General features: G+C 45.5%; 2 protein-coding genes across 6 annotated transcripts; one reads left to right on the top strand and one right to left on the bottom strand.

Annotated features, from left to right (window-relative positions):
* The first annotated feature begins 12,382 nt into the window (after nt 1-12,382).
* Nucleotides 12,383-21,260, top strand: LOC122390015 (U6 snRNA-associated Sm-like protein LSm3). 5 transcript variants are annotated; one of them, XM_043382575.1, is made up of 4 exons: nt 12,383-12,405; nt 20,155-20,219; nt 20,429-20,536; nt 20,832-21,260. In XM_043382575.1, exons 2-4 carry the CDS (start codon nt 20,202-20,204, stop codon nt 21,009-21,011), a joined length of 306 nt encoding a protein of 101 aa, XP_043238510.1. In that variant the 5' UTR covers nt 12,383-12,405; nt 20,155-20,201; the 3' UTR covers nt 21,012-21,260. The 5 variants fall into 5 exon arrangements, with proteins under 5 accessions (XP_043238510.1, XP_043238509.1, XP_043238506.1 ...); XM_043382574.1 differs by having other exon boundaries at nt 12,392-12,441; XM_043382571.1 differs by lacking the exon at nt 12,383-12,405 and adding an exon at nt 12,429-12,488.
* Nucleotides 16,185-18,274, bottom strand: LOC122390013. Its single transcript, XM_043382568.1, has 3 exons — nt 17,940-18,274; nt 17,531-17,745; nt 16,185-17,410 (listed from the first exon to the last, which is right to left on the bottom strand). Exons 1-3 carry the CDS (start codon nt 18,112-18,114, stop codon nt 16,325-16,327), a joined length of 1,476 nt encoding a protein of 491 aa, XP_043238503.1. The 5' UTR covers nt 18,115-18,274; the 3' UTR covers nt 16,185-16,324.
* Nucleotides 21,261-24,777: the final 3,517 nt, after the last annotated feature.

Genomic DNA, 24,777 nt, shown 5'->3' with positions numbered 1-24,777 from the left:
TTATGGCTATAAGGGAGCCATCACTTATTTGTATGAGCTTCTGCTCCTCTGTTCGTGCAAGGTAAAGTTAAAACGTTGAAATCAAATATTTTTTTTTTTTAGAATAATCGAGCCAAATGGACAATGGATGCCCTCGAATGACCTGAACATTGACCTTATCTTAGCAATTTAAAACGAACGCATATATTTTATTGCGAACCACATCGGTTCCTACAGGGTGTCCCAGAATTACCCGAACATTTATTTTCTGGCTAAAAGTACGACTGCGCTCGCTTCTAATGATATACAAGCATCATACTTTTATAAGATATCCCTTAGCTATCGAGCTTGGGGACTGTGTGCTTTTGGTGGCCGGTAACGACTCGAATCAATTAGGGGAAGCCGGGGGAAGCCCGGCATAGTAAGCTCTTTTTCATTTTTATTACATACCATACGTGCTGTATAAAATGTTGATATCCTGTTAGCTAGCTAAGTTCATTGGCCGTGTTTTCCCAAAAATTCGGTTTCGTGGAATAAGTATAAGGTTTTCTTTGGAGCGCTCTTGCGAGGAACATTATGAATATTAGAGAGAGAAAATATATGAAAAATTGACCTCTCCTCGACATTTAAAATTATTTGAATAGCCAAATATTACTGTATTGATATTTCGACCAACAGGTCTTCTTCACAATAAGACAGTGTACACAAGTGTACGAGAATACCTACAATAATTGATGCAGCAGACTTATTCCCGCGGTTTTCAAATTCAAAAATTAGCGCGGTTTATCTCGCGCTCATTAAACAGTGGTACAACCACTGTGTATACAACCACTGTATTTTACAAAGTGTATTTAGGGCCTTGGGTACAACCTTTTTAACAACTTCTTGTACCACTGGTTGTACCACTGTTTTATGAGCGCGAGATAAACCGCGCTAATTTTTGAATTTGAAAACCGCGGGAATAAGTCTGCTGCATCAATTATTGTATTCTCATACACTTGTGTACACTGTCTTATTCTGAAGAAGACCTGTTGGTCGAAATATCAATACAGTAATATTTGGCTATTCAAATAATTTTAAATGTCGAGGAGAGGTCAATTTTTCATATATCTTCTCTCTCTAATAAGTATAAGGTTGAGAAAATCGAGTTTTAAAAAAGTGTTGATTTTTCTGGGGTAAGCCCGGCATAGGGGTAACGCCGGCCACCTCCCCAGCGCTTTACAACGAGTTGATGAAACCATTATGTGTCTTCCAAATATTAACGGAAAGTGAAATACTAAGGTACTGATTAGCTCTGGACATCTAAGAGTTTATGTCACTACTGGTATTTTAGCTAGCGTCTACCACATATACAGTACAGGTCGATGAAAATCGTGATGCAAAATTGACAAAAAATGTGTATTTCAAAATTCCTTAAAATTTATTTTTCTTTTTGCCTTAATGCATCATATTGCATATATCATTCGACTCGGCTGATGAAGAAGAACACAACGACACCATTTTTGAAGCTCTAGCTTCATTGTCTGTCGCGTTATCTGCAAAAACGTAGTTTGACCCTAGTTGACCTTAAGTGACATGACTGGCTTTGTCTATGATAACATGTTTATTTTCGAAATTTATCTTTGATCTAGGTGTAAACCAAACCTGCTCAGTACCTATTATCTCATGGAAAACAGTGGTTTAGTGGCATTGCTCTCGGTTGGGGGTAAGCTTGGCCACTCGCCCGGGGTTACCCCAATGTGCTAATTTTTATTTTAGAACTGCGATGTTCGAAAAAAATGTCATACTTAAGCCAGCCTGCCTCGTCACCCCTCACTACAAACACTTAAACGGTCCTTACATAACATTCGTATAAATATTAGTACTGTATGGTATAACATTAACAGTGCAACATATCTCACTTTTTAGCTAAAAACCCTTAAAATATCATTTCTGCTCTATAACTTTAACAATATGCAATTTTTGTTAGCCTTAACTTTTTTACTGGCGTTACCTTAGCTGCCACGCTGAAAGGACAAATAGTTGAGCATTTTATTGTGAATAATTTAGCCGGAAACGGGGTGGCCGGGCTTCCCCCGCGCCCGGGCTTCCCCCGGCTTCCCCTATTATCCAGAGTCAAGTAAAGGGGCCCTGACACTTGCACGATTTTGTGGCACGCATTGGCACGAATCGAATCGTGCCCGTGCGCAAACTAGTCGTGAACTGACGTGCAGTGTGCGTTAACTCGTCGTGACTTCGTGCCATGTCGGGGCAAAAACTTTGAAATGTTCAAAGTTTTGGTCACGACAAAATTTCGCAACCGGATCGTGAACTATGCGCAAACTGTTCGTGAACTCGTCGTGAACTCGTCGGGACGGTGCGGGAAGTGCGTAAACTATGCGCAAACTATGCGAAAGGTATTCGTGAACTCGTCCTACCAGCCCGTGCCTATGTGTGGATCTCGGCTTGCTTCACAGCGCGAAATTTGGGATTGTTTGGTGTTTTTCCCGAGTCGATTGGACGCCTAGATGGGAAGTAACGACCGAAAATGTGCATATTTAACGGGTCATTTCAGCTCAAAGAGGTCAAACTAGGTCACACGGTGTCAGGTTAGGTCACAGAGGTCACCATGAGGTCACAATGGGTCACGCCAGGTCGCAGAGGTCAGCCAAGGTCACGATAGGTCAGTCCAGGTCAAACTGGTCACATTAGGCACGGTCAGGACATTTGTGTCACTGGAGGTCACGATGGGTCTTGCCAGGACACGGAGCTTACGCCTTACATTAGTGAATGGGAGGTCCCATTTTTATATGGCATGCCCAAGTCGGCACAAATTGCGCAAACTTGTCGTGCCAATGCGTGAAGTGCGTAAACTATGCGCAAACTATGCGGAAAGTATGCGTGAACTCGTCGTACCAGTCCGTGCCAATGTGGACACTGATGGGCACGCATTCGTGAATTATTCGTGAAATCGTCGTGAACTGGTCGTGCACTAGTCGTGAACAGTGCGGGAGCCATCCCAGCTCGTGCACAAAAATGGCACGGCTTGCCACGACAAAATCGTGACCAAAAGTCGTGCAAGTGTCAGGGCACCTTAAGAGTAGTCCTTTTCCGTTTTCAGCTTAAAGGGACTATCCCACCTTCTAAAATGTTGTTAAAACCAGTTAAATTGTGCCCGACTTTATAGATTGGATGACCAGGAACACGGTTCTGGCATTTATTTTTCATTAAACATCTTAGGCTTCCCATATTCCAAACACAAACTTTCAAATATGTGACGTCACAGCCCAAAATTACCTCCTTCCCCAGGCCACATTACTGTCATAAAGCTGATTCTTTTTACTCTGTAGGCACCACAACAAAGTTCAGACCAAGTTTTAAGCGATTTTTCAACGAACAAGCCCGTTTAAATCAGAATGACTAAACGAGGTGACGTCACACTAACGGTCGCTCCATGTTGAAGATAGGGCCTTGTACAAGGCCCATTTTCAAATGAAGGGAACGAATTTCTTCAACACCAAGAGGCCGCGGGGGTTGCAACCTAGATAGATAGTGGTTTCTGAACCTCGCCGCAAACTTGGCTATCTCAACTCAAACCCCATGTTAAAGGTGGGATAGTCCCTTTAAGCCACTAACAGGCAACCATGGTGAACTCAACTCCCGTTCTCAACTTTGTAAACGGACTTTCGGCATGGTTTTTGCTGGAGAGCTTCAGCAGCTCATCTGCATGCAGTTAGGATTGAGCAAAGCGCAATTATATCAGCTAACGAAGCGAGAGAGAGCAAGAGATAAACCTGATTGACAAGCTTGGGCTCGGCCAAAAAGGGCCATGCACCAGTTGTCAAACAGGTGGTTGCTTGTCATAGACAACAAACGTCACCGATCTAGCTAAAAACTAGTTAAGCAATAGATCAGGATTATCTACAAAACATCAGTCTACCTTGCACCACTATCTTCGACAAAATTTTGGAAGTTGGGGTCCTTCGCCAGAAAAATATGCGAAAACTACGGGAAAAGCAGCGCAAATCACTACAATTCATCCCAAAAACATATCATATACAACAAAACAGTATATTGAAGCACACTTTGTGGTCTAACGAAGGTATTATGTCATTCGAACCGCCCGAAAAAGGCGTGTGTGGACGTCAGATGACTACAACGCCCCAACAGCAGAGACGGCCAGGCACCCGTCGAAAATCATATTGTGAGACATTTTGAGCCACCGTGCACTCATTGGGCTTGATATGATGGCCCAAAGACAACCGTTAGCACAGAGTACTACTGCGGTAATACTCTACCAGTACAAAAACTGGATGCCGTGAACCAAGTGGCCATGAACGGGTTTGTTTTGGAAACCAAATCTGTTGGAAGCCAAAGGTCGCGCCATGTTCAGACATGGAGCTTCTCCACTCCAGATGTAAAAAACGCAGCAAAAGTGGTGTAGGCAGAAATTTTTGTTTTGGGGGATAATACCTTATGGCCTGGGAACACTTTGATGTCAAGTTTATCTTTATATGATCGTAATATCCTCCGGCAAGAGGTCAAAGAAAACAGGCCTACACCCAGTTCCGGGAGACCCGTAAAACAACTGAGACCAGCATTTTCCATCATTGTCGGCTGATCTTGTAACAAGCTGATCTATTGCATGTGCTATTTGACAGCCACCCTAGTTGACTATATAGGACGGTAAAAAGAAAAAGCGCAATCATGTTTGCCTTATTTTATACGCCAATTAACAATGTTCGGGTAATTCTGGGACACCCTGTATATATGGCCTTGATCGGTTCTAATGGGCCCCGCTGGCTTATGAGCGTCAGGTGCCGAGCTCTGATGGCCAATGCCAGCTTCCTGGCCCACGTTGACCTCTGGTAGCCCACACTAGTCTTTCCTGTCCCCAGAGACAGACCACCAAGCTGAACTTACGATCACCCAGAATGGGAGCCTGCTTCATTACGATTAGGAGCTACTCTTGCCGCACACCGGTGACCGTTCAGCTAGAAGTTCGACGTCGCGTAGTGAGGCCGACGATGGGTAGAAGCAATAGATTGACGCCCCGAGGACAGAAACAACAGGAGAATACGTGAAAGATAATATGCGGGACACGGAGTTAGGTCGCCTGAAAACCCGAAATGTAACGTATTGCTGAGCAGTGAGCCAAGGAAAAAAAACAATGCTATCAGGTAAACAAGATACCTAAACACGTGAAAACAGTGAGAGGTACTAATCGCGTATATCAATATGCTCACATTGCATCCATGTTTCGTTTGACATTTTTACCCTGACTGGGGGGGGGGGGGGCAGGCCTGTGACTGCGGGGGGTTTGCCCCCCCCCCCACACCCCCACCCCCAGTTAACATGTTAGACGAGGCCCTGCTACGATGTAGGGGTTGACGGTAGGTAGCCGTACCAAGGTGAAACCAATTAAGGTATTGACATGAATAGAATCAGTCTCTATTAATTTATGTTTAAATCAAAGCGTCAACGTGTAGTCATCATCATTGCCTCAATGCTTTAATGTATCACCGACCGACCGATCTCCCTGATGCCATTTTCCCCTCCAAAACTGAGTCCATACTGGCGGTTCGAGTTAAGCTGGAAAGTAGAGACTTCTCTTAGATCATAATAATAATATAAGAATAACCAGTAACCTCATAATATAAATCAGAAATAGGAGCCAGAAAGTTATATCTAAAGTTATCGAATATTTGGCTCCTGAAGCTTCGTCAGCGATAATTACAGAAAAACATATGAGCTTTTTAAGAAGCTTCTCTTAGATCCCTAGATCTTCTGGTGAACCAGTCTTCGTAAAAAAAAACTAGTTTTGGGGTACCTCGTGCAACTTTAGTTAGCACCTGGGCGCCTATAACCCCACAATACCGTGGCCCTGGCCTTTTGAACAGGAACCAAGAGGGGCGAAAAGGAGGCACTGTCTTTCGCGCTTATGAGACCGTTTTGGGATTTAGGCGAGTGTTTCATCTCGATCATGAATTAGTCCACATGACCTTACTGGTGTCCTCAGCGCTCCGTTTTTTGAGCCTCAAGCATAGAGTAGGTAAGTCATAAGCATGTATTCCGTTTTTTTATATCATATGTGTTCCGTTTTTTTTCGAAAAGTCGAAAAGTTTTTGAAAAAGATAAAAATACAAATTTTGAATTTAAATACAAACATTTTTCAAAATTTTCAAAATTTTGAAAATTCGAGATGGCAGTTTGATAGCGCAGTCCATTCGGAGTCCTCTCATGCAAAGAAATTGGATCTAGCTCAAAAACTGAGCTCTTCGGACCGATTCCCGTGGTTCAATGCTTTGCGTCGAAATCGGCTGAACATGACGTCACTCTGACGTCATTTCCGGCCGACCTATGATGGATACGAAGTTCAAATTTTGACACAAGATGTCAAATTGATGCAGCCGAAGGTACTGAAAGTGTGGCGGCGATACATCAAGCGGTTTAGAAGTTATTGCAGTAGAAAAACGGCAGGGGCTATGAATATTGAATAGCCCCCCCCCCCCCACCCCAGTGGGGCGCGGGTTAATTTGCGAGTTACGCTGAACGTGTTGTAAAACAAGAGTACGCCTAAAAGTAAAATTTAGGTGAGAACAATCTTATGGGACACCCTGTACATGCCAACTTTCAGCGCAATCGGCCCGATATTGCAATTGTTACAAAACTGACACCTCTTCGTTTTGCAAGTAGCACGTGCATAAGGGGTCACCCACATTCATCAGGAATAATCCAATACTTGATAGAAGGAATGAAGCTTCTTTACTAATTACCGCATGTAAATCGGTCAAGTGGTTGCTGAGATATAAGCCTCGCAAAAGCGTGACCACCGATCTTTCCTAGTTTAAAAATCAAGCGTTGGCATCGTGAGAAGCGTTAGGGTGGCCGCTTTGCCCCACTCTCCCCTACAACAAATCTTTTAAACGTCGAGCCGATAGGCGAGACGATTAAAAGATTTTTCTACCTACGAGCGGTTTAATAATTTTATCCCGTGCCGCCGACATATTTCATGTAATGTCTACTAGACGTTTAACAGTTTGTTAATCGTCACAGTAGACGTTTAACAACTGTTACACGTCTAGAACCTGTTAAACAAATCATTTACTCAACATCTGATAATTTTCTCTCTTAGCACGTGAAGCAATTGAAAATATTGACTACGACGCGGGATAAATGACAAATATAAGATATACCGCTACAAACAAGCATTGTAAAATTCACAAAACGCACCGGCATGGTTTCTAATAAGGCTGAAACAGACTCTTTCCGCAGTCAGGAAATCGCATGCGAGAGCCTATTCAAATTGATTAAATCACGCTCGCATCAATCGTACGCACCTCCCGCATGCGTTTGATGCGGGAAGGATTGTAATGTATTTGAATAGGCTCTCGCATGCGATTTCCTGACTGCGGAAAATCTGTTTCAGCCTTGACCATTTTATTTGCTTGCCACAATCCAGAAATGGCTATATTGTGATGCATTGTTGCTGATTGGGGTAAATAGATGACGAAGATATTGAAAACAGTATATTTTTTTTTTGCAATGGGTGAATTTATTGAGCTAGGTAGCTTTGCTTGCAAATGCTGAAGTATTGTTTTTGTAACGGTTCTCCATCCAATCATATACTCCCAAAGCACGTTACTGACGTTAATACGTTTCTGCTTACCTAAATAATAGAGTAGTACCGCCAAAACTGGAATATTAAATGCATTATCTATACAAACGGAACTCATACTCATAACCAGGTGACAACCAAAGTTGGGACGTTTTACCATACCTGTAATTTCACGATCACGAATATCGTGTTAGTTTTGATCAGAGATGATGTCTTTAAGCATTTAGACCAGGTCGGGTCAGGTCAGGTCAGGTCAACCGGTAGGGGTTGTGACGGGTATTCGTAATACGTGTCAACCGCCTCTGACAGCTTCGTAACATGTTACGAAGGCACCAAAACTACTTCGTAAATGTTAAAATGATTGCTAAATTCGAATTCAGCTCCAAAAACTAGGCTAGAAACATGTAAAACTCGAAAAGGTGAACCGAGGTCACCCGAGGTCACCAAAGGTCAATGACCTGACCTGACCTTCAGGTGACCTTGACACCCACCCTAATGTATGGGAGCAACATCAAATCACATGTTTGAACGTTTGAAACCACGAAAAGCTTGCAAACGCGCGGCTAATGCGAGCCGACATACGCCGAATCGCGATTCCGGCCAAACATGGTCTCGGAAAAGAGGTCACAGGTCAAAGGTCATTTGGGTCAGGGTCATGAAATTTTCAGGGTAGGTGTAAAATTGATCAATGCGAGGGTACTGAAAGTTTCGTCGCGATCGGCCCCTTTTTACGCGAGTTATTCGCGAAAAACCTCATCAACCCCCCCCCCCCTGTTGCGGCGAAAGATCCGCAATCATAAAATATGGCTCACAGCAGTGCTGAAGCATGAAATACGCAAGCATGACCGGTTATTCAGGCTTGGTCAGCGCCACGACTCAGAAAGACATTCAGTTCAGTTCGCCGCCGATGATAACAGCATGGTCGGGTGGTTCGTTCCGCGACAGGGTCCGGCTGCTTTGTGCGGCTCGGCGGGGCGGGAGGGGGGAGGCAGGCGACGCGTCTGACAGGCGACACTTGAGCGTCCCGGGAATCAGCTGTCACCGTGCGGCGCGGCGGGCCGTCCCTCCGACCCTTCCCATTGTTACCTGACTGGGCGCCGGCCGCCGGTCCTCCGGAAGGGTCACTTTGGTATGCGAACTCTTCACCGCACTTGCCCACTGTCAGAGAGTGTTCTGAGGTACAGTAGTTTCTAACAGCTCGTTCGATTGGTCTGCCTGCTCAGCCAATCATATTCTGGCAACCTTGGACCTTGGGACCCAACGTCGCTATGGTACTTCCGTATAGCCTGAGGCACCTGGGTACTTATGAATCTTGGGTCCCGTTGGATTCTGGGTCCGACTGTACTTGGGTACATTTGATACACAGTACACACCCGTCCCCTATCTCTCTGCGTGTCCACTAACACGAATGACGTCACGCATGTGGGCGGAGCTATGGGCGGAGCCTAACGCACGCGGCAGTCCAAGCCGCCATATTTGAATTTATATTTTAATAGAATCTTGCCGATATTTTGGGTGAAGTCAATTTATATGGATAGCTTGGTGACAGTTTAGCTATACCAATAATAATTTATTATGGATGTGCGTATATTCAGCTTGGAATTGCAATTAAAGTTCCGCACCGCATAGATTCGAACTCGGGACCTTTGGAATACTGCGCGGGCACGCTAACCACTACACTACCGCGACCGCGCGGCGGCCGGCGGCAGGGAGGCTGCGGAGACATGGGGGGACATTTTACGCTTTTGTGAAAAAAGCAAAAGATTTAGCGAAAAACACGTTATAGATAACTTGCAGAAAATTGTCTGCTCTTTTAGATAAGATACTTAAGTTTGATATATCTTGTGCAGATTTCATTCTACAGTGCTTCGAAAATCGCTCAGTAATCCATGGGTTCGCTCCCGTGCCTTCAGCATTACGAAAAATGGCAACAGCCCGTGAGCAGCATCAGCGCTCACGCACATGTTCAAGGAAAACAACGTGTAATGGACTGCTTACGACGGCCCTTTCCACCAATCAGCGTTCGGCATCTCGAGCGCTGATTGGCTGGTAGCAAACGCGTCATATGTGGGTCTCATTTTTTGCGATCAGTGAACGCGTTATTTAATACACAGTGGCCTATGGAGAATGACACGTGGAATTGAAGGTCAGTGTTTTATTGCTTCGTACATGCGAATGGGCGTATTTGAGTGGCATTTGACACCATTTTCGAAATTTACAGTGAATTTCTGATCGACTCATGTATATACTTTTATGAATTTGACAGTATTAGTGCTACATAGTCGGTGTTTTATGTTGGTGTTGTTTCTCTCGACCTTTGTCTTGGGCTCTTATCATATCTTTTCTCGAAAATGCTTGCCATAACTAGGTCTAAACTGTATCTGTATAAAGGAAATATGTGTTGAATATGAGGAGAAAGTAGTAATGACCATTCTGCCTATCAAACTGCCAGAAGGTGTGCTTGTAAGGTGATTGAAACTGCAGTACGGGTTGCAGATGTGGGTTTGACATTGGCATTGTTGTTATAACCCTACTTGCTCTAATAAAATGGCAACATGGGGTTATTTACACACTATTGCACAGCCTGGTATCAAGCTGGTTGATATGTGGAGGATAATGAAAGCATAAAAAACTTTTCTTAAGTGAATAGGAGTGTTGCGTCTTGTGACTTATGTCAAGTCATTTTAAATCAAATGATTGTGATTGTAAGTTTAACTTCAATTATTATTGCGACTTTTGCTCTTTTTAATCATCAAGTTTTATGTGTACCAATTTCATATGCCTTTGTTATGTCTGTGCGGCTTTGCGCAGTGTGCGTGTCTTGAAACAAACCAATAATTATTTTGTACCTTTTTGTACTTCAACAAGTGTATGTCAAAGGACAAAAATGTCATGTCTATTATCATTGACACTACTACAGCTAACTATGCCTTATTCCTATCTTTCAGAGGCATTCAATTCAATCTGCTTTCCAGTGCAGTACCTAGGAGGCTGCAACTGAAGCTCGCACAAAGGCAATCAAGTGTCACTTCATCAGCCTACAGCAACAGCCCATCTGTAATCAAGATATGGATGAAGTGGCATAGAAGAACAACCAGTTCAAACATGAAAAGATGCGTTTTGTTTTGGACTATTTCTTAGCATAACAGAACAGCACACTTGCTGCTTTTTATGTTTGCCCTGTGTGCAGTTTTAAATAATTTTAACTATGAAATGCTTTTGCCAACTCTTCTCTTTACATAAGCTTCCTTTGTCATGCATGTGTAATTTTGAGTTTACATGCATGATGTAGGCATATTTCCCTTGGCTTCATTAAACTACTTTGCAAGCTTTTGTTATTGGACATTGGTGGTACCTATATTATATGATGCTTCAGATGTGTCCAGTAGTTGATGAAGGGAGAAGAGGAATAGGACAGCTGATAGCTATTGCCAAAAATATGGGCTTGTCTGCACGTCGGGCTGTTCCATCATATGCAACCTCTATTTACTTCCTTGAGTTAAAAACACCTCATCTTTTGTTTATTTCATGTGTGGCCATTGTTTCCGTGGTGCTATAAACGTCAAGTTTGAAGTTGGTATCCAAGTGAGCAAAATGTGCATTATTTCAGTCCGTCTTGAATCATTCGTCTTGAATTATATCCCTAACTGACATCCTGTTATTTGTCCTGCAATGTCTGTGCCTGTGTCCGCCCTTACCTCCGGCTCCAGTCTCCAACCAGACCTGCTGAGCTCTGTCGCCGGCGCCGTGTTGGTGTGTTACAACGTGCTGTTTCTCCACTCCAGCCGACAGCTGCTAGGAATCGTCCTGTGCCATGCGCCATGCGACACAGCAATTGTAAGCTGCAGGTCACATTCGGACTGATTGGCTCCGCATATGTGCATCCGGCCGAGTGCTGGTCGATATCAGGGACGTGGGTCGGACTGTTGTGGCGGCGTGCACTGTGCTGGTTGAAGTTGTTGTATTTCTGTTAGTGAAAAGCATTAATACATAACCATGGCCGCAGCCCAATGTTATTGTGGATTTCAGAGGGAGTGGCCAGTCAGGAGGGCCCCATGTGGGTATGGATCCAGTGTCCAGTGGGATTGGCTAAGATTTCCGGCGATTGATATAAACGCTTCTATGATGATAGTAAACCTAGTCCTATTGAGTTATGAGGGGAGGTGACGTGAGGGACCTGACCTTACTAAACTCTTGTGAAAACACGACACATACGAACGGTAAGAAACTGACAGCTATTCTTTCTGCCAAGTGTCATCTTTCTGTGAAGGATATCTTGGCACTGAGTGTTCAGAAATTGCGTTGTTTTTGGACTGTGTAGAGGCTCACGAGCGACAACATAGGTCAACAACCTGACGTACCTTAAATATGCGACTTGTACCAGAAGATCCAGCTTGATCAAAAGATTGGACATGTCAAATTTCAGCTCTCTAGCTCAAAAGAATTTTGAGCTGTCGTAAAAACCGTCAGTGTGGCACCATATTGCCTCCCCGCGCGGTCGGAAGGTAAAAGTTCGCTGGCTCTAACTAAACAAATAGTCGTCGTATCGCAAATTCAATGACGGCGTTCGAAGCGTCGTTCAATTTACTTTCGAAACATATCCTAACATTAACATTTAACTGCCTAGCGCAATCTCCAACAAGCAAAAGTTCCGTGCATTCATCCTCATACAGTGTTAGCGGCCGCCGGCCGCCGGCCGCTGACCCACATTCGCGTCATCAGGGAATGCCGCAACTAATTTATTGTTTCCTACTTTTTTCCCGGAGCGTTCTACCTGGTTTATATAGCCTTGCCTGGTATATAGGGCCTTGGTAACACTGAACTCGCGCGTAAACATCGAGAAATGGCGTCGGTGGTATTTCGTTGTACGAGGCGAGATTATTGTACGATATACGGCCTTGCTTGCTTGCTTGTACGAAATACGGTTGGTATAAGTGTGATCAAGGCCGTATAAGTGTGATCAGAGTGTGATATATCAAAAATTATTGTCCATTTCAGTGTTTCCATGATGGTTTCCAGTGGCGGATCCAGGGGGGGGGGCAAAATGGGCATTTTTTTAAATTTAGTCCGAACCTTTTGATGGGAAGGATTCACAAGGACAGAGCCACCGCTAAGCGAAGCTTGTTGCGGTGACCCTGCCCTCTATCCTCAGATCGCGCAATTCCAGTTCTATGGCAGAATTTAGAGTCCAAAGTTTAACGTGCGCACACAGCCGCACACGGCCGGTCCCTCACTGACTTCACCTGGCTACGGCCTGCCACCAACCGCAACCATACCTGTCAGGAGGCCCATAAATGTCAAGCGCCCGTCGCGCTTCGAACCCGGACTGTTGTAACCGGGAACGCGTGCTCTCACCACGCGGAGTCCAACGCTCTACCAACTGAGCTACGGGATTTGCCCCCCCCAAACGGCATAATTTTAACATTACGCCTATGGACGATGCATGGAAAGAATCGATAAATTTTATGGTTTGCACCCCCAAAAACTCTGAGCTGGATCCGCCTCTGATGGTTTCCACGTTATTTAGCATGGAGAAGTAGATTCTCACCATAGAAAATATGTGATTTGATAGGCAAAGGTCTTCAAAATCACCAGCCTTGGTTGTGTTGTTAGCTACCCAGTGGTGTGGCAGTGTATATGGGTATATGTTTTAGGGCCTTGTTAGTGTATATAAATCGTATAAATACCTAGTAAGCATAGTAGACTAGCTGCCACCTTATAGGAGGTATCTTACACTAGGTATCTTACAGGTCAGTCTGAGTCGGGGGAGATTTGGTCAATCGTCATTTTTAGCACATGCCATTGTTGGCAGCTATGTGCCAAAAATGACAACGCTATCAGCTATTTTTGGCAACGATGAAGCCGATTTCACTCCTCAGCGAGGAAATCACGACTTTGGAAATACAAGCACTGATTTTGGAAAAGAAGTGCTGCCACCTGGTGCAAGAAGAATAAACCAGCTTTAATCTGGCCATTGTTTGTATGGTAGTTAGTCCAACGTTGATGTTTACACTTTTTGTGGCCTGAAATTGGAACTTCAATTTGCAGCTTCCGAAAATGATCAATATTGATCAAAAACATAATTTTGATGACCAAAAGAGAATGGTTGCCATTTTTGGCACATGTGACAAAAACAGGGGCGGATCCAGCCATTTTCAAAGGGAGGGGCCAAAACCGGCCACTTTCCGAGCCCATTCAAAACTCCAAGCTGAGGCTTAAGGCCTGGCTACACTATGCGTTTTCTTCGTGCGTTTTTTGCGTGTTTGCGTGTTTTGCGTGATATCGTTCTAGAAAAAAGAACGATATTACGTTTTTGTGATGTTTTTCACCTTAAATTTTAGTTACATAAGAGTTATATTAGCTTTTGTATATAACCAAAGTAAAAATTATATTGTTTATAACTTTTTTCCTAGAACGATATTACGCAAAACACGCAAACCTGCAAAAACGCACGCAGAAAACGCATAGTGTAGCCAGGCCTTTAGGGTGCACATATTATAGAGTTCAGTGGGGTGCACCGATTACCCACCCTACCCCGAAAAACACGCTACATGGTAAGTTTAACCCGCGCCCTGCTGGAGCGCGGGTTATTTCTGGCATTCCTGGTATTTCTGGCAAATATGATCATACATCTTGTCTGCATATGTGTAAACTTCAGACCGAGGGCACTCAAGGTCAGGTCGCCAGGTCACGTAAAGTGACCTCACCTCATAAAAGGTTTCCATGTCTGCCATAGAGGCCTCCACGGTGACGTCACAAACTATTTTTCGTAACTGGCAACGCTGACTGGTAGGCAAAACAAACCGGGCGATCGCGGCCATTTGCACTGGCGTCTCGTGGTTTATCGGATTGTGAGAGCTGTTTTCGATAGTTTTTTCTCTAGTTTGTGTTTTTGTTCGTGATGTACGACTCCTCACGATACAAAGCAAAGCTCTGCCTGGGAGAGAAGGTATTTCCTGATCCGTACAAGATCGATGAGGCCTACTGGATCTCGGACAGTTTCGAGAAGCTCCCACTCGTGCTGTTTCCAGATATATTTGCGTATCTGGTCTCCACTTCTGGCACTTTCACGTCCGACAACTTGAAAGCTTTCAAGTCACTAGATGCTTGGAATGTGTTTTTGTCTAGTCATGTTGGCCCACTCAAGCTCTGCTCAGTGGATACCAGTGGTGTTTTCGTGAAGGCAGAGGTACAGGCCAGTCAGACGGCTTCAAAGTCGTATAATGCATGGGTGCTCTGCCACCCCAATGGCAGTGTTATGTCTGCCCACTGCCAATGCATGGCAGGACTTGGAGAAGTGTGCAGCCATGTGGCAGGTGTGCTCTACAAGATCCAAGCAGCCGTACTCCACGGACTGACAGAGAATGCACCAACAAGCAAGGCCTGTCAATGGAATCATCAGACAGCTACGAAGAAGGTGGAGCCCAGCAAGGTCCTTGACATTGCAGCAGACATGGGCATTCCTGCCAAGCGAAGCAGCGTCGAGTTCATCATGTCTGATGCTGCATTTCAGACAGAGCTGCAGGATCTGCCTGCTGGGTGTGCGCTGCAAAGCTCTCTGCCAGTCAGTGGTGATGTTGTGGATGGCAGGACTGAGCTGCCATATCCCATCTACAAGATGTTCTCCATCTTGAAGAAGATAGCTCCTAGTGATGCTGAGCCATCGAGGAAGTACTGTGAGATGCTGGTTAACAAACTGAAGAAGATGTACCCGAGTGATGTGATAGGGAACGTCGAGCGAGCTACTGTGGATCAGGGAGGATCGAAGGAGTGGCTTAACCAGAGGCATGGAAGGGTGACTGCTTCAGTGTTTGGTGAGGTGGTGAGCCATGTCGAGGGGGGACGACAGAGTGCATCATTGGTGCGTAAGATCGTGGAGCCAGCGTCCTGTAAGCTTACAGTGCCTGCTGTAGTCTGGGGACATACACACGAGGCAGATGCTTGTGTTGCTGTAGAAGGGGTTCTGAGCTCTATGCATAGTGAGCTGACAATTCGTAAGTGTGGGCTGTTCGTCAGCCCTGACCACCCCTACCTGGCTGCCTCCCCAGATGGTATCATTGAGTGTGCATGCTGTGGGACATGGGTTCTGGAGGTGAAGTGCCCCTTTAGCCTGAAGGACAAGTCTCCGCAGGAGGCTGGGTTTCTAGATGAGAATGGGCACCTCAAAGCAGAGCACCCGTACATGATGCAGGTGCAGGGACAGATGATGGTCTGTGGGCTAAAGTCATGTGCATTTTGTGTGTATGTGCCGGGGCAGAAGCCCCATGTTCTGGTGATAAAGTACATGGAGAGCATGGGTGACTACCTGGTGAAGGTTCTTGAAACCTTTTATGTGAAAGAGATTGTGCCAGCACTCCTGAAGTGATGTCATAGCTAGCGACTGTGCCGGGTGCCCATTAGTGCACATGTAGGTTGTTCTGTCACTGACACCAGATGGTCGTGTTGATTTTGCTATGCTGGCTGCATTGATCATCATTGTCTGGCTGACAAATATATCTTTTGTGCTAGCTTATCTTTATAACAAGGGTTTGGGTTATGGCGTGATGCTGGTGCTACAGGTGATGCTGATTACGAACTATAACATCTGTTTGTGACCTCACACAAATCATTTGCAAGTCTGTTTTATTCATCAACAATGTCACTGTCATGAAAACAAACTCAATTGAGTTTGTTTTCAATACATGATCGGAGCATGTTACCAGCACTTAGTACCATCTAATCATGCATTCCATGGAGTTTTGGGGCATCTCACGGAACCACACTTGGATGCAGGTTTATGATACCTGCACACACACAAACAACATCATCTACCTGCGTGTACATGGTGACTGGCAATGTAGACTTCAGAATGCGAAACTTCGTTCTCATTCTACCAATGACTCTTTCAACATGGATTCTAGCTCGAGACAAAAGCCTAGACTTCTCTACTTCTGCCCTAGGAAGCTGGGCTTGACCACGAACAAATGCTGGTGTCAAAACTTTGAGATTGTACAGAGCCATTTCTGTAGAAACGGTAAACCCCCGGTCCGCCAACACCACATCGAATGGATCAAGGATGTCAATGAGCTCAGATGACAGTGTGATCTTTTTGTCTGATGATCGACCTCCCCAGACTGGAGACAAGAATGTAATTGCCCCAGCTGGTGACACACCAATTAGAACCTTGCATGTGTTATGGTGTTTGTAGGAACTGAACATTTTCTTTCTGGATGTGAGATGCCTTGGCCTGTCTGTAAAAATTTCAAAGCAGTCAACTACCACTCTGACCTTTCGAAGTTCGGGATAACGGAAGCAGAGAGGGAGGTTGGCCTGTATGCTTTCCCTTGATGGCCAGATGATGAGCCTCCTGCACATTGCAGCCATTGGACTGAGGGTTCCTTGAACGATCTTTGATACCAAGGACCTGCTTACACCAAAACGCCATGCAAGATCCTGATTGGTTGTCCCAAGCCTGAGCTTCATCAACACCATAAGAACCATGTTGTGCACAGACAACCTGGATATTTTGCTAAGGTCGCACCCCAGACAAAGAACCCTTACAAACCACATGAACATTGCTAGGGATGGGAACCCGGTATAAAATTTAAATTCCTCTTCATTCTCTTTCAAAGTCTCAAATGAGTTATGCTTTTTGCTGTTCAACAGCTGCTCACACTCCTCCTTCAACGATGTGACTTCAGCCTCCAGCTTATGAATTCTATCAAGTAGAGCTGAGACGACTGTCTTGTGGTTTTCTCCCCATGTACCATCAGTATTGCAGCCAACCTCACGGGTGCCAGTTGCTGCTGACATCTCCAGCAGTGCCTCTGCAGCTCTGGTCTCTTCAATGCTGACCTGCAAGATAACAAAAAGTAGGCATTGTTATCAACAAAATAGAGATAGTTACCTACTTCTTGGTGCCAGGAAAACTGGTTGAACTGGTAGGTACCTAAGTAGCCAATGTTTGTAGCTCACCTGAGACACTGGTTCTTCGGCTGTACACATTTCATCTTGATCTCCAGATGAAGCCGACAGGTGGAGAGACGCATGCTGTTTCTGAGCTGATCTTTGTTGGGCCCTTTCTGCTCTCTTCACTCCGCCGATCCCAACGTTGCTGGCATGCTGAGATGACGGGAAGTTGAAGACACTTGGTACCCAGTCAGGACTCCCTTTCTCACTGACTGGTGCCCCTGTAATTGAATAAATATATCAAAATTTGTCTAGGTGGTGGATCAACTTTCACTCACAAACCATAGACAATATGTTTGATAGCCTGAGATGCCATGCAAAAATATTGTGGCATTTTGACTCCACAATTATGTATGACGTAGAAATGACATTCATATTAAACATGTACACAGTTTTTTTTTAACTAGGTACTCACCAGTGATAAAATGCTTAGAGCATATCCTTGCCCCAGCGCCGGGCACAAAGTTTTTCCTCCTGGTAGCACGTACCCAAGCATTCAACCGGTCATTATCTTTGGGGAACCGATAAAAAGACACCTTATCTTTTCCAGAGCGAGAAGTGCAACCATAAGCAGCACAAGAAGTCGGCATTTTTCACGATAAAACGTGATTAACCTCCACCATCCTCTCGAATTCCCGCCGCACCCTATAGTGGCGCAACGCCTACCACGGAATGTTTTGCCTACCAGCAGCTGACTGCGCCCGGCGGCATTTTCCGTGACGTCATCCACCGGCCTCCGTGGAGGCCTCTATAGCTACACCGAGTGAAAGATCGCTTTGAAACTTTCAGCGATTGATAAGAGCAACCGTATGTACCAAATTTTCATCTCGAAATTCTGACATCGGTGACCTAAGGTCAGGTCAATTTTGCGACCTCTCCGTTATAAGTCCATGGAAGAAAATGAAAGGCGCCTGTTTTGGACGAATGCCATTCAAAATACTTTAAAACACCGAATTACAAAGTAAACATGCCACGATGAACTGGAAAATGGCTCCCGTGACCCCTCTTTATGTCCCTTAGGTCATCTCACGTCACGAAAGGTATCTAACAGTTCTTCGCGAATAACTTTTCATAGAGGCATACTAGAGCGATGAAAACGCCTTAGGTGTATTCAGCTCGACGATACGGATCGACTGAAGGCAGCATGACCTTTTCCGGTCAGGTCATGGCCTTAACCTGAGGTCAAATTTTGAAGTTGGCTTTTCGAGGTCAACTTATAGTTCATTCGATGTTTCTTGACGAGAGGAACACGATGCCGGTAGAAGTGGTGGACGGTAAAAACAGGGCGCCTGGCGCGATTTGATCAAGACTTTTGAAATTCACTTGGATAGAGCACGTGACAAGTGGCGTGTAGAAGGAATAGGGAGGGGAGAACTTCTTGATGGTCAATTGACTGTAGGTATATACGCTCCGGCGTCCTGTTTTCACCGTCCACCGTAAAAGTGACCTCGTGCCAGGTTTGAGTCAAAATTTATTGCAGAAAAACTTTCCGCAAAAATCGTCTATTTTGCCAGTTTTTCCCCTGCAGGTAAAACCGTTGTCCTTGGGTCAAATCTGAAAGAATTTTCCAGAACGAGTGCAAATAGGGCTATAAAATACGCTTTTCCGGGGCACTGTAACTCTATTGGTTCCCGAGTTATGCGCCGGTTTGTTGAAACTTGTTGACATTCAGCCTGAAAATTTGGCCTTCGATGACCTATGGGCTCTAGTGATCTGATCTTTGACCTGACCAAAATGTGACCAGATTAAGTTCGTCATTATTTTGACACTCTTTCGAACGCTGCCTTCCCCGTATCGCTACATGGCCCAGGAGCCGAGTTAGAAGGGGGGGGGGTGTTCAAACACCCCCGCCCCCCAGCATAGCGTGGAAATCCAGGAGCCCCAGCAGCATAAGTAATCATGCCGCTAAGAAATTTGCGATTCTGTCATTCCTACCGAAACGTCCACCTCTCGACTCAACGTGCTACGATAGGGCCACCACCCTATTTGTCACATGTTGCCGATCGCATAGGCGGCGGAACGGGGAGGGCACCGGGGCGCCGTGCCCCCCTTTGATTTTGCCATTTTAACATTAGTCCTATGGGCGTTACCTGGAAAGAATGGGACCAAAAGTCGGCAGTGTCCCCCTTTAATTGAAGGTGTTCCGCCGCTACTGGCCGATCGCGTCCCAGAGGCGATTTTACAGGGGTGAAATCAGTTGCAGAAAGGGGGGGGCAAATCCCATTTTGGCCCCCCCCCCCCTAAACCTGATTTTGGCCCAGTTGGCCCCCCTTGGATCCGCCAGTGGACAAAAATAGCACGTGCTAAAAATGACAACAATTGACCAAACCTCCCCCGACTGAGGTAGGTTGTTTGTGCTGAGTTCCCATGTGCCGTGCCAACTGCCATGTGTGCAAATTACGGACGCATGCTGTATGCATGCATTCCTACTTGCCATGCATGCAGATATGTCAAACTGGGTGCATCTCGGGCGTGCACCCGTCTTTGCAGTGGGGCTGCAAGCCCCCCCCCCTCTCCCTGGATCCACCAGTGCCAATGTGTGGTCCCTTGAGTAACCATTTATGTTTCATGATTCCTTATCATGTAGGCACCTACCATCAACTTTAAATAATGTTGATGTTTGCTTTCAGATTGTATCTGATTGTTTACTTCCAAAGAAGCTTCTCATACTGCAATAATGGCTGACGAGGAACAGGTGAGAGTGAATTTTGGGTAGGTACTTAGTTTTAGATATTCACATAGCATAGTGTAATGCATAGTGTTATTGTACAAAAATAGTGTTTGTATCAATAAAGTTGAGTAGGATCTGATTGCCCATTGGTTACTTAGGTGTGGGTACTCCTCATCGATTAGGAATGGGTGGCTGCTGTATGATGAGCTAATTGAGAAACAATGCTGTTGCAGGCACCAACTGTGACTGTCGAAGAGCCACTGGATCTCATTAAACTCAGCTTGGATGAGCGGATCAAGGTGAAGATGCGCAACGAGCGAGAACTCAAGGGCCGTCTGCATGTGAGTACATGTGCGAGCGGCTCGCCTATTTCTGTATTGCTTCAGCTTTGTATCTCAGTGCTTTATTTTAGTTCTGCTTTGCATATGTTTTCCTTTCATTTCTTCTTTTGTAACTTGGTAACCTTAGTGCATAGTCATCTCAAACACTTGTTTTATTGTATGATCTATGGTCCATCACTATCTATCTATAATATATCTATTCTGTACTGGCTTGCTGGCGTATTTGGCCGTTACCCGGCCTGTAGTGTTGTACTGCCAGGCGGCTGAGCTAACGGGTGCGGACGGACGGCGGCAGGGCTACGACCAGCACCTGAACATGATACTCGGAGACGTCGAGGAGACGGTCACCACCGTTGACATCGACGAGGAGACCTACGAGGAGGTGCACAAGACCACCAAGCGCACCATCCCCATGCTGTTCGTGCGCGGCGACGGCGTCATTCTCGTGTCGCCGCCGATGCGCGCCGGCATGTAGCGGCCGCGCGCGTGCTGACATCTAGCGGGGAGCGGTGCGAAGCTTGGCCCACCGGACAGCAAGGGGCGGGGCGGTCTAAGCGAGACATGTCTCAGTCTATATTGTTTTCATTGTCATTGGAAGAGCATCATGCACTTGTTTATCATATGCCTTCATTTCTTTGTGGCTGTTTGGATTCGCGTTTTGATTCGCTGGGCATCGAGGGTTAAAATGGAGCGAGCTCGACGAATAAAGTAAGAATTGCCTGCATCAGTTCACATACCATGGTTGAATGTGCTTCTTTCCAGCTTCAACCTCGTTGATCGATTCTGATAGCTTCATCAGAGGGTACGGGTGTATGTTGTTTTATGTTCTTGCGTAACACATTATTATGATAACAATATTACAGGCGAGATAATTTATTCATCCACATCATTTCTTACATAGTGATCAATTTTTTACTCACTGAACTGGAAAGCATCATCAAGTTTTTATGTTGCATAAAAAGTTGCTTGACGTACCATGTGTTTGGCCTACTGCACTTGATAACTGATAAAATATGAGACTCTTCATGCTATTATTGCATACTTTACGTGTAAGCATAACAGTTTTTCATCGCACAGGCTGGAAGACTTAGAAGATTCCAGGCACCGTAATATACATGTGTAATGAAGAACAAAGTCAGCTATTGGTGATATTGTTTTATCTCTGTGTCCACTAAGTCATTAACGTCGCCACGGGGGTGGGGGTGGGGGGCAAGCGGGGCAGCTTCCCCCCCCCCCCCGACACTCTGACCAGGCACCCCTGAGATTGATATAGATCCGATGAGATTTAGGAGTCGGGGAAAAATGGGATGTACTTTTCTGAGAATGCCTGAGAGGTCGGACCCGGTCGGAGCGTGCAGTTCTAGCCAGAGTCGGAGTCGGAGTCGCCAAAATCTGGAAGATCCGACTTCAGACTTGGATATGTCAATGCTGTGCTTCAATCCACGTTCCTAGTTGGTTCTTTGTTACATTTTACAGCTGATTTTCATAAGTTTTGAAAGAGCTGACACAAAACTTTACTCAAAGCGTGACAAATCTTCGAGGCCATGTTTCGGGGTCTTTCTCAACTCTGGTAAAATGTCTGCGACAGATTCAAGTACGGTTCAAGTGCCGCAGGGCTCATGAGCTTGCCTCTCACGCAGGCCCCTAAGGAGCTCCACTGAGCTCTAAGAAGCCTAAGAAGCCCTGGCTAGCTTCAGAGGGCCCCAAACCGGCCTCTGAGAGTCCCACTGGTGCCCATTCTTTAAGGATCTTATACATACGTAGACCTCTGAAGGCCCACACGGATCTGCCTTCAAATTTTTTTTAGAACCTTAACTGGCCTCTGATAGCTCAGCCGAGCCCTTGTGGCATCAGATCTTGCTGACCCCAAGCCGGCAGCTGAGCGGTCACGACTCACGCACGTGCCTCTGAGGGTCCCACATGTTTCTCATATCCCTACGTAGGGTCCTTTGGGATTCGCCACAGACCTCGATGGTTCGCACTGTTATCTGAGGGCTCCAGGCTCACCCCGGGGCCTAATCTCTTAGCGCCCGCCACTCACACTGGCTTCTGAGGGTCCCACCTTGGGCTCGGAAAGCCCTAAAGCCCCACATACGCGTAAATGTTTTAGGTGATCCACGCCGATCTCCGGGATCCTAAGCAGGCTTCTGAGAGCCCACATTGACCCTGAGTGGCCTACAATGGCCTGAGAATCCCAAGCCTACCTTGAAGGCATCCCTTACCGTAATGCCGTGTACATTTTGTTTCGCGTTTGCATCGCTTCCCTACTCACGAAAAAAGGTGAGAATGTGAACAAAACACTTCCTCTCACTGGAGCAAAGATGAATGACTTCCGATTAACATTTCTGACATTCATTCTCCGCCGAATGTCCAACTTAGCTACTATCGGCAGCTGGCATAAGCCCCATGCATTTCACGTAGAAACTCTGCATGCGTGGATGGGTCGGCATTCGTTTAACCAGTGGCGGCGGAACACTTTCAATTAAAGGGGGGGGGGGATCAACGCCGACTTTTGGTCACATTCTTTCCATGCAACGCCCATAGGGCTAATGTTAACCCGCGCCCCACTGGGGGGGGGGGGGGCTATTCATAACCCCCCTTCCCGTTTTTCTGCAGTAACTTCTAAACCGCTTGACATATCGCCGCCAAACTTTCAGTACCTTCGGCTGCATCAATTTGACACCTTGTGTTAAAATTTGAACTTCGTATCTATCATAGGTCGGCCGGAGATGACGTCAGAGTGACGTCATGCTCGGCCGATTTCGACGCAAAACATTGAACCACGGGAATCGCTCCCAAGAGCTCAGTTTTTGAGCTAGATCCAATTTTTTTTTGCATGAGAGGACTCAGAATGGACTGCACTATCAAACTGCTATCTCGGATTCTCAAAATTTTGAAAATTTTGGAAATAATATATGTTAAAATTCAAAATTTGTATTTATCTTTTTTTCAAAAACTTTTTGACTTTTCGAAAAACCTGAATATATAGGTTTAATAGAACACATGCTTATGACACGTCTGTCAAGACAGCCTCAGATTCAGATTCACTTTCAGAATCACATTCGGACCCCCTTAGATTTTCATAAAAAACTGGTCCATGGGTACAGTTTTGGACGCTGATTCCAACGGTGAAGTCTGTTTTTCGCCACATATTATACTTTGGCCCCTAGAGGCATTCAAAGTTTTTTTGGGGCGAAGGGGGACCCCCTTAAATTTTCATAAAAACTGGTCCATGTGTACAGTTTTGGACGCTGATTCCAGCGGTGAAGTCTGTTTTTCGCCACATATTATACTTTGGCCCCTAGAGGCATTCAAAGTTTTTTGGGGGAAGGGGCCCCCCTTAGATTTTCATAAAAACTGGTCCATGTGTACAGTTTTGGACGCTGATTCCAATGGTGAAGTCTGTTTTTCGCCACATATTATACTTTGGCCTCTAGAGGCATTCAAAGTTTTTAGGGGCGAAGGGGGACCCCCTTAGATTTTCATAAAAACTGGTCCATGGGTACAGTTATGGACGCTGATTCCAATGGTGAAGTCTATTTTTCGCCACATATTATACTTTGGCCCCTAGAGGCATTCAAAGTTTTTTTGGGGGGGCGAAGGGGGACCTCTTAGATTTTCATAAAAACTGGTCCATGTGTACAGTTTTGGACGCTGATTCCAATGGTGAAGTCTGTTTTTCGCCACATATTATACTTTGGCCCCTAGAGGCATTCGAAGTTTTTTGGGGCGAAGGGGGACCCCCTTAGATTTTCATAAAAACTGGTCCATGTGTACAGTTTTGGACGCTGATTCCCATGGTGAAGTCTGTTTTTCGCCACATATTATACTTTGGCCCCTAGAGGCATTCAAAGTTTTTTGGGGCGATCCCCGGGCGAAGGGGGACCCCCTTAGATTTTCATAAAAACTGGTCCATGTGTACAGTTTTGGACGCTGATTCCCATGGTGAAGTCTGTTTTTCGCCACATATTATACTTTGGCCCCAAGAGGCATTCAGATTCACTTTCAGAATCACATTCGGACCCCCTTAGATTTTCATAAAAACTGGTCCATGGGTACAGTTTTGGACGCTGATTCCAATGGTGAAGTCTGTTTTTCGCCACATATTATTCTTTGGCCCCTAAAGGCATTCAAAGTTTTTTTGGGGCGAAGGGGAACCCCCTTAGATTTTCATAAAAACTGGTCCATGTGTACAGTTTTGGACGCTGATTCCAACGGTGAAGTCTGTTTTTCGCCACATA

Source organism: Amphibalanus amphitrite, unplaced genomic scaffold (genome assembly GCF_019059575.1).
Source record: "Amphibalanus amphitrite isolate SeventyFive unplaced genomic scaffold, NRLGWU_Aamphi_draft 000379F_arrow, whole genome shotgun sequence".
In the NCBI taxonomy this organism is placed as follows: Eukaryota; Metazoa; Arthropoda; class Thecostraca; order Balanomorpha; family Balanidae; genus Amphibalanus; species Amphibalanus amphitrite.
Note: the sequence above shows the minus strand (reverse complement) of the source record. Positions and strands in the feature narration are given on the sequence as shown.

What these genes read in the sequence shown, in the direction of transcription:
- LOC122390013 (XM_043382568.1), bottom strand. Translation starts at nt 18,114, where the DNA reads ATGCCGACTTCTTGTGCTGCTTATGGTTGCACTTCTCGCTCTGGAAAA. An exon ending in CTCTAAGCATTTTATCACTG is followed by an intron (nt 17,746 to 17,939) that starts GTGAGTACCTAG and finishes ATTCAATTACAG; the next exon opens with GGGCACCAGTCAGTGAGAAA. An exon ending in CCGAAGAACCAGTGTCTCAG is followed by an intron (nt 17,411 to 17,530) that starts GTGAGCTACAAA and finishes GTTATCTTGCAG; the next exon opens with GTCAGCATTGAAGAGACCAG.
- LOC122390015 (XM_043382575.1), top strand. An exon ending in AACTCAAGGGCCGTCTGCAT is followed by an intron (nt 20,537 to 20,831) that starts GTGAGTACATGT and finishes GGACGGCGGCAG; the next exon opens with GGCTACGACCAGCACCTGAA.